General features: G+C 30.5%; 2 protein-coding genes across 3 annotated transcripts in view; one reads left to right on the top strand and one right to left on the bottom strand.

Moving 5' to 3' along the window:
* The window catches only part of LOC125046654, a 9,645-nt gene extending 6,875 nt beyond the window's left edge, over positions 1 to 2,770 (bottom strand). Inside the window, exons 1-2 of the mRNA XM_047644497.1 lie at positions 2,662 to 2,770; positions 1 to 525 (exon numbers count right to left, since the gene is read on the bottom strand). The exon at positions 1 to 525 is cut by the window's left edge and continues 2,169 nt beyond it. Of these exons, the coding sequence (XP_047500453.1) occupies positions 1 to 525; positions 2,662 to 2,682 (546 nt within the window). The 5' untranslated portion in view covers positions 2,683 to 2,770. The remainder of the gene's footprint in view (positions 526 to 2,661) is intronic.
* Positions 2,771 to 6,852: 4,082 nt separating this feature from the next.
* The window catches only part of LOC125046757, a 10,674-nt gene continuing 7,526 nt past the window's right edge, over positions 6,853 to 10,000 (top strand). For both annotated transcript variants that reach the window (XM_047644688.1, XM_047644687.1), the window contains exon 1: positions 6,853 to 6,996. The gene's annotated coding sequence lies outside the window, so the exon portion shown is untranslated. The remainder of the gene's footprint in view (positions 6,997 to 10,000) is intronic.

The following is a 10,000-nucleotide window of genomic DNA, read 5'->3' as shown; positions in this document are numbered from 1 at the left end:
TTTCAAAATTTCCTTATTCCTTTCTGATCCGTTCCCTCTCCTCCTCCAACCTTTGACTTGGTTGCTGGAAACAACATCATTGATATCTTCTTCATCTTCAACTTCACTAAGATTGCTATCAGACTCCAACTCAACTTCCGGATATTGGACTTCTCGCACCTCATAGTCGTCCGGCAGCCCAAGCTGGGACTTCCTCCTTTGCAAGGTTTCTTTGACTTCCCTGTGAATATCTTTTACTGTGCAGCCTTTGGGCGGGCGTGCAGGCTGAGGCTTGTGGGAGTGCTTCCTCGTTTGACTGGGAGTCATTTCATTGGGCTCATGATCCTCTAGGTACTTCACAAGGCTCTGCTTCTTCTTGTTCCTGCTGCCGAAGCACTCCTGAATGTCCGAGTCAGGGGCTGGCAAACCATTGGCAAGGCAAATGTACTTGTCAATTATGAGGGACATAGCTGTGTTCGTAGATTCCACAATAGTTGTATAGAGTTTTTCCTCGGCATGATAATAGTCATCAGCAGGTACCGGTTTCTGGAATACAAAAAATAAATTAATAACATAGATCAATTAACTGAGTGAGAAAGAGAGAGATCCAGACATTATCTTAAAACATTTTCTCCTAAAGAAGCCTTATAGTTTTATACTAATGGTAACAGAGAGACCCTTGGAGACCTTATTTGTCTCTGGTACATATCTTAGTAGTCAGGCATTTAGAAGTTTCATGGACAGTCTCTACAAGTTTTCACTCTAGGAAAGTAAAATAGTAGAAGCCAAAAATACACTAATTACAATATGATTATAAAATTCCTGTGGAAAATGCTCTACAACAAAAAGTTCTTAACACTTCACAGTTACAGATCAGTTATTTGTGATATATTATTAAAACTCATTAATTCCACTGTTTTACTTTAAATATTTCTCCACAGACAATACACAAGCATCCTTTTCCTATACAATGCCTTTTCTAATGACTAATAAGGCTTTGATCCATTAAATATTACTAAAATTACTTGATTCCTTTTAAAAATTACCTCTATTACTTCAAATATATAAGCTTTGAAAGGCATCACACATTCTCATAACAAAGATTAGTCTGTGAGCATAAAAATATATTTTAAATGTTAAAACAAATAGCTGAAATAATAAACAAACAAGCACAAAGAGATTAATGATGTTGATGAAAATGTTGCAGAATGTGAAAGCCTGTATTACAGTTGTATCATATTCCCATAATATAGTGATAAATTACAGATAAATACCATAAAGCTATAATGAGTCACTTTGTGTAAAAAATTTAGCTGGGAAACCAAGAAATGTGGGATTAAATTAGAAAAAAAAGGGATGGAGAGATTCTCAGAGGCTACAACATAAAATAAATTGCATGTTGTTTAATGGCAAGTAAAAAAAAAACAATAAATAAATAAAATAAAAAATATATAAAAATTATAATAAATAAATAAATAAATAAATAATAATAATAAATAAAAATGTGAAGCACATAATACTACAGGTTCGTCACATCTATAAATGATGATAAATATGTTAATAATAACTAAATTACTATATTTACAGTAACATAAAGTGATGTCTATTGACTAGTTTTTACAAGAGTTCCAGTCGTATGCGCACAGTGTGGAATTCTCGCACTACCCACAGAAGGATAGAGTGCATGACCGCCATGCAGGAGCACCTGATGCAAAGTCTGTCTGACACTCTCTCCTGCCGTGAATACATGGAGGATTCTTTGTTTTCTTGATTAGGAGTTCAGGATTTGGGGGGGGGGTTGGGGACCCATCAGGAGGGGGTTACTAGGGTACAGCCCCCTGCATTAGACAATATAGTGACTGATTTGGTATTGTGATTACAGCAGAGTTCAAGAATTCCACAGTGAGTGTGCATAACCAGAATTCCCTGAAAAAATAGGCCACAGCCTAATAATAAAGTTAGATAAAGTATATATAATTAATGCACTGAGACAGGGAAATCTGGTGGAAATCTAATAACGACACTCACAGATACACAAAATAATCTCCGCAAGCAAAGGAATGACGCTGGAAATTAACAAACCTGGTCGAAATAAATACTGTGCAAAGAGTAAGTCCACTGCATTAGGGTGGGGGTCCAGGGACAGAGCCTCTGATAAGTATTACGGCTAATTGGTGGGGGACTAAGTGGTGAAGCTACTGGGTTTTGGAAGGTTTTACAGTACATACGGATACGTGGATTAATTAAGGTCTTGGTCTCAGTCATTTCACAAAATATTTCAAATACATTCCCTTCTACATCGTTTGCTAAAGTGAAAACCTCACCAGCACACAATTTAGAAATATGATTCATTAGCCAAATACCCTTTCATTTCACAATATATGACATTTTTTGAATTATTTTTCTTAATTTTCAATCCTAACATCGCTCCTCAGTATCCAATACCTTGATGCAGCTCATTACACAGAAAACTCTTTTATTAAATCAAAACTGGTGCAAAAATCACATTCTCGGAATAACTACAAAGTCTACGTTAATAAAACTTTTAAAATATGGTAATATAAACGGGTTAATAAAGAAGGGCGGGAAAGGCAGTAATAACAGCATCTTCCTTATTTCCTTCTATTAGGGGCATATTATTCTAAATTTATTATCTCATAGGATCCATAATATATCCCTTACCTTTTCTCCTTGGTTAACCATTTTAACATCGCTTACAAATGCCAAATATTTCGAAAAACTTCAAAACGCAAAGCGAGAGAAATTCAAGTTTGTTTTTGTTTACGGTTACAGGTTGTAGGGAGCCTGTATGTAAAATATATATTTTTTAGAATTTATGATATTTTATTTCTGAAGAGTTTATCTGACTATGTTTGATTTTTTTTTTTTGGTGACTGGCTTTATGTGTATGGTGAGTGAAATGATAACAAAAATATAATTTATACTCATATTCCTTGCCGGGCGATCAAAGCAGCAACGTTATATATATTCCTATAATTAAAATAAGTGTATTATTACATGACTTTCTGTAATGCTGAAGGCTCCAGTTTCTACTGTATCATCATCATCATCATCATTTCTTTTGTTGTTGTCACTATCACTATATATATATTTTTTATCAGTATTATTGTTGATATTATTATCATCACTATCATTACCATCGTTATTATTGATTCATTACAATCAGCAAGATTATCATAATAATAACATTGATAACATTAATTATTATTATTACTAACATTATCATTATTGTTATTATTATTATCATCATCATCATTATCATCATCATAATCATCATCATCATCATCATCATCATCATCATCATAATAATGATAATAATAATAATAACAATAATGATAATAACAATAATAATGATAATACTAATACTACTACTACTAATAATAATAATAATAATATTGAAACTAACAACAGCAACAGTAATAATAATAGTAATGTTAATAATAATAATAATAATAATAATAATAATAATCATAAGAGTAATAATAATAATAGTAATAGTAATAGTAAAAGTAATAAAAATAATAATAATAATAATAATGAAAATGATAATAATAGTAATAATAATAATAATAATAATAATAATAATAATAATAATAATAATAATAATAATAATGATATAATAATAACAATAGTGATAGAAATAATAATAATGATGATGATGATAATAATGATAGTAATACAAATAATGATAATAATAATAATAGTAATTATAATAATAATGATAATAATGATAATAATAACAATGATAATAATAATAATAATAATAATAATAATTAAAATAATAATAATAATAATAATAATAATAATAATAATAATAATAATAATAACGATTATGATGATGAGGATGATATAATTACAATAGTTATTGTTATTTATATAACTATTATTTGTTATCGTGATTATTATTATTATTGTTGTTGCTGTCATATGTTATAATTTACTAGTGTTATCGTCAATAATATTATTGTTATCATTATCATAAGTCCTGTAGTTATCATTGTAATATTTTTACTAATACCATCATCATCAGTCATTATTAACATTATTGCTATTATTGATATTATTATCATTACTATCATTAAGACTATTATTATTATCATTATTATCACTATCATCATTACTATCATTATTTTTGGTTTTATTGTTATTATTACTATTACTATCACTATTATCATCATCATTATTATTATCATTATTATCATTATTATCATAATCATTAATATTTTTATCATTATCAATATTATTATCATTATCACTATTATGATTATCATTATTTTTATTATTATTATTATTATTATTTTCATTATAATTATTACTATTATTGTATTTCACTGTCATTAATATCGTTATTATTATTATAATGATCAAAATCATTATCCCTCTTATTATTATCAATAATATTATTGTCATGATCATTATTATCATAATTTTTATGAATGTTATCAAAAAGTATTGCTACTCATGTTTTATTTACTCGTATTATCATAATTCATTATTATTATCAATAATTTTATTAATAATAATGTTGTTATTAAAACTATTAGTATTGTTAATATATTTTTTCATTAATATTACCATTGTTAATATCTTTATAATTATTATTACTATTATCATTTCATCACTATCTTTATTGCCATCATTATTATTAATAACATAATTATTATTGTTTATCATTATCATTATTTTTATTATTAGTAGTAGTAGTAGTATCATTATTATCATTGAAAGTAGTAATAATATTATCACTATCATTATTATTATTATCATCATCACTATCATCTTTATTATTATCATTATTATTACTATCCTTATCATCATCACCATCATCATTTTTATATTTACCATTAATATTATAATTCTATTATTACTATTATTAATCCTTTAATAATAACAATAATACTATTTAATATTATTATTATAATAACAACAATAATGATAAAAATAATAATAATAATAATAATAATAATAATAATAATAATAATGATGATAAAAAAAAAATAATAATTACCATGATCATCATTATCATAATCACCAATATCATCATTATCTCCATCATTATCATTTTAATACCATTACAATAAAACAAAATTATACTGTGTCTGTCTTTCTTACTCTCAGTTTGTATTGGTTGCAAAATTTGATCATTTCAACTGAAAACCAAAATGACATTGAATATGAAATCTTGGCAACTATGTTGAAGAAGTTAATGTAATTCAGACATATGTGTGATTATGTAATAATGTGCAGATGTAATGAATTCATGTAAATTTGCGTTATAATCGTCTGTAAAAATATCAAAGAAAGAGACAATTTAAGCATCTGATATCTTTAAGAATTATACTCGTAACCAACTTTTTTTTTTTTTTTTTTTTTTTTGCGTTTAGAACATATGGTAGTTTCAGGATATGTCAAGGGACAATATGAACGATCGATATCGTTTTCAGAACTAGAGCCAAAGAAAAGAAAAGTTTTAGAAACTGAGTTATATTAGAGGCTGGATTCTCTCTCTCTCTCTCTCTCTCTCTCTCTCTCTGTCTCTCTCTCTCTATCTCTCTCTCTCTCTCTCTCTCTCTCTCTCTCTATTTACCTATGTATTTTAGACTGAAAGTTGTTGATAGTTCAAATGAAAATTAATCGACAGTTTATCGCTGTTAATATTGCAGGTTTGCTTATACAATGCACACAGTTCACTGCAAACAGAAATATACATACTATCATATAGGATAATATATGTACGTATTTCTCTGGATGTATGCGTATCTGTGTCTTACCACGCAGACTTAAGGAATAGATAAATACACACAAATCTATCACTAACTATACGCACTTCCGTCTGCGCGCGACCCATACTGTATAAATAGATAAATACTCGGGAACCATTGTTAATTACTTTCTTGGAGTTGAAGTCTATCCGTTTATCAGTGAGGTTTACAACGCCGATATTTGTGTTCTTTACCACATAATCCTGATAACGTCGTAAATAAACAAAGAAATCCCGTGTTTAAAAATAACTTCCAAACCAAAAGATATCATCAAACGCCTCATTAATTTGACTAATCAATGAGGCGATTCTAATGAATTTAATCCCCACGTCTGAAAGTCCAGGGGGGTGAGTAACAAACCTCCCTTAGACTGTGTTGCGTAGTTTGACCCGAAAATCCGGTAACTTCTCCAAAACTGCTCACCCATAAATCTGGAATATATATTGCGATGTGATACACGTAACAACTACAAAACTTCGAGTGAGTTTGTTTGTAAGTGATTCCACACGTCCATAAAGCGATTAAGAAAACTAGTACATCTAATACAAAGTTTTGAGGAAAAGACATGATTTTTTTTTTTTATATATATATATAAGGAAGTTCTATAATGGATCTCATGATCTCCTTGCCCAGGACTCAACTATCAAAAAGATAACCGAAATCCGAATAGAACTAGGAAAATATACCCCCAAAAATCAGGTACATTGCATCGTCACCGATTGTTATATGATAATGATTACAAAGTGAAAGCATAGGTAGTCGATAGGTTAATATCATATCAAAATGGTATACAGGCAAGTCTCGGTTTGTCTACAGAATGCCATCTTGGAGTTGTTGCATTACAGTTATTGTTTTTTATTGTCTACGGTAAGTTCGCGTAAATATTGGTTTTATGTTCACCTTTGCGTTCATGCTTCGTCGAAATGAAGAACATGCTAGCGAGTGCATTTTCCACGTTTATTTTTCAGCCTACCTCCATACCTCCCTTATCAAACATACCCCCTAGATTTTCCATCCTTTTCCCCCTGACAAAGAACGGAAAGTCTCTTCGAAGGATTATCCCAAATTTGTATCTTTTAGTATGAGGTTCCATAAAATCTGAGGCCACATGGCAACCTCACTTTCGCTCCGCCTTCTTCCCTCATGAGGCAGGTGTGAGGGCCTCTCCGTCGCCACCTCCATCTCCTCTACCTGTTAAGCTTCCCTTCAACACACCTTTACCTCAACCTGGGAGGTCAGTTATTTCGCTCACGCCTTTAGAAAACGTGTGGATGCTTACAACCCACTTAAAACATCCGTTCTGAAAATTCTGCGTTGTAAGAGGAGGGAAAAGGGAAGTCTGGTTTTAATTATAGGAAAGGCTAAAGTGAAATGGTATTTTCATACATTTCGTTCGGTGCTTTAAAGGGACGGCAACCGCGGAACTGCGTCTCATTTCGTGGTCTTCGGTCATTTCACTGGTTTTATTTTAGTCTAAATCGGTTTATTGCTTTGCTCGAGTGATTAGCATGGGGATCGTGTGCGGCTGGAACCTTAGAGGGGCGGGGGAGGTGAGGGAGAAAATAAAAACAATAATAAAAAAAAGGAGAGGAACTGTTACCAAAACAGTGAACCGACCTGTTTACTTGATTCCAACTAATCAAAATTCTAGTCGTATATCGAACGATTATCATCTTATCACCTGTTTTTTTTCCTTGTGTCTGAGATTAAATGCTTTTCTTTTATTATTTCATGTTTGTTTATAAGAACTACCGGAAAGAGATTGCACAATATGTCTGGACTGGCTATACATCAGTGTGTTGCCATCAGGGGTTCCCAAGTTACATGACTACCTTTAACACTGCGTAATACTTTCACTGTTGTTCTGTTTTATACTCATTTTGTTAATATTCAAAGGTTATAGATTATGGCATTTTTCCTTTTTTCATTCTATGTTAGTAGCTGTGACACGGTAGCTTTGAAGACCATTAAAATAATAATTAATATTGATAAGAATGGTGGCAATAAATTGTATGCATTGACTATTGCTAGAAAAAAATATTTTTGTTAACTACTGATGGTTTTCATTTATAATTCTCTTTAACTTTCATTTGGGTTTGTAATAAGCGATTGCTAATGCTGTTTACATGATAAATTTGTTAGTCATAATTATAGTAGTGTTGTGATAATAATGATAAAAAGTAACTGTGACATCACTGTGTACGTGTTATCTAATATTTTAATTTGAAATTACATAAGGAACCTCAAAGCTAGAATGTGCCCGATTGTCCAGTGGCTGTGGTAGAATGATTTAGTTATTATTATAGTAGCAATAACTATAGTTGTGGTTGTAGGGTAATGAAAAACTTATGAATTACCTCACTACTGTGTTTATATATATATATATATATATATATATATATATATATATATATATATATAATTGTCATCTTTGCTATTATCAAGATCGCCATTATTACCCAAATTATCAGTTTTATTATTATTGTTTGTATGTTGTTATTATACATGTTATTACTATTGTCATCATTATCACTATCGTATATTTTTTATGATTGATTATAATTGCAAAATCATCATCAATGTTGGTTTGGTGTTTCCTGTTATCGAAGGTTATCACGGTTAACTTCCCTAATGGTTACGATACTACGGATATAATGTAGTATTTTAATTACACGAAAAGCATCGGTAAAATAGTGAGTGATGCTATTGGAATGTGTGCGACCTTATGCCGGAGTTTATTTTTATTTACAGGTGTTAATTGTGTTTTTAATTGGGAGAATTAAAAAAAAAAAAAAGTCTACTTGTTCATTATAAGACAGAGATAGATTTCTTTTTGTTTGTTTATCAAAGGTTCCTTATCGAGTAGATAGCGTCATTCTGAATTAATTAGCAATACCCCATCAAAGAGATAATTTTTTTTTATAACGTGGATTTGAAATTGCATATCTAGCAATTTAGAAGCCCCTTATTACGCAGTCGAACAGGTAAGATAATTAAAAAAAAAAATCGTCGGTTAAACTAGACATGGATTAGATTAATAGTTTATTTTATCATGCTATTGTTTCTTATTAGGTAGATGGTGCATTGCTTACTAAGTTTACTAGAAGTGTTTAATAAGGAACTTAGAAGTTTATTTTTGGACAGATTGGTAGTTTCTTAGCAGAGTATATTTGATATATCCTATAACATGCAGTAGAAATTTCTTACAGACAAAACAGGAGTTCTTGCAAACATATTAGGTTAATAACAGTAGATTATCAGTTCCTTATCAAGAAAATTAGGAAATTCTTATTATGCGCTTCTTGACAGTTACGAGTATGAATCTCACCGTTCGAGTATATCAAACTACGCTGTACAAAATACACACACATATGACCGAATGTGTTGTATGCGATACAGTGTCTACCTGTCATTGTGATGTAGCACGGCGAGAGGGAGTGCCGTTTGCCTGGTCTTGCATTGTGTACCAAATGTTGCAGAGGTCTTTGTATGTACGGTGTAAATGTCCGCTTGAGATGGTAACCGTGGTAGTGTATGATGATTTGTATTCTTAATGGGGCGTGGTAGGGATAGATTATCCTCTTGTGATGGTAGTAATGACAGCGTATAAGGATTTATAATGATAATGGGGAGTGGTAGGGGTATTGATTTTACGCGCAAGGTCATCAGTACGAGGGTTAATATAATGTTACCAAAATACTACTTTACGATAATGATATTAGTATAACATTTTGTAAATAATGAATAAATAAAAGCTTAATAATTGCCACTACGAATTTTGTGATGGAGTGTAGACCAATTTCATGATATTAAGATACATCGTATATTTATAAATGAAATATGTCTTTCCCATCTTCCAGTTCTAAAGTGAAGTATTTTATATGCTTAGGAATTAATATCAGTACATGAATGCCCTGGAAAATATTTTTTTTAGGAATGAAAATCTATCTTCATCTATCTATACTAAGGACTTGTGAAAGTAGGAAAGAACGCGCATGAGCTGGTTTAAATCCGTGCCTGTTGTAACAATTTATTATGACTATTTTTAATGCACTGATAGCCTAAGAAAATTTAAGGAAATCAAACTTTGTGTTTACGCAAAATCTTCGTAATATGTCATATAGTTTAAAAGTTATTCTTCGTTTTATGTGCTTAACTGATTACCTAGTCTTTTTTAGTTATGTACACGATATTAACTATTTTACTGAAAGGCCTTCAGAGTGGGTTTGCATCATCCT

Source organism: Penaeus chinensis, chromosome 39 (genome assembly GCF_019202785.1).
Source record: "Penaeus chinensis breed Huanghai No. 1 chromosome 39, ASM1920278v2, whole genome shotgun sequence".
NCBI lineage: Eukaryota > Metazoa > Arthropoda > Malacostraca > Decapoda > Penaeidae > Penaeus > Penaeus chinensis.
The sequence above is the reverse complement of the archived record's forward strand: the minus strand, read 5'-3'. Positions and strand labels throughout refer to the sequence as shown.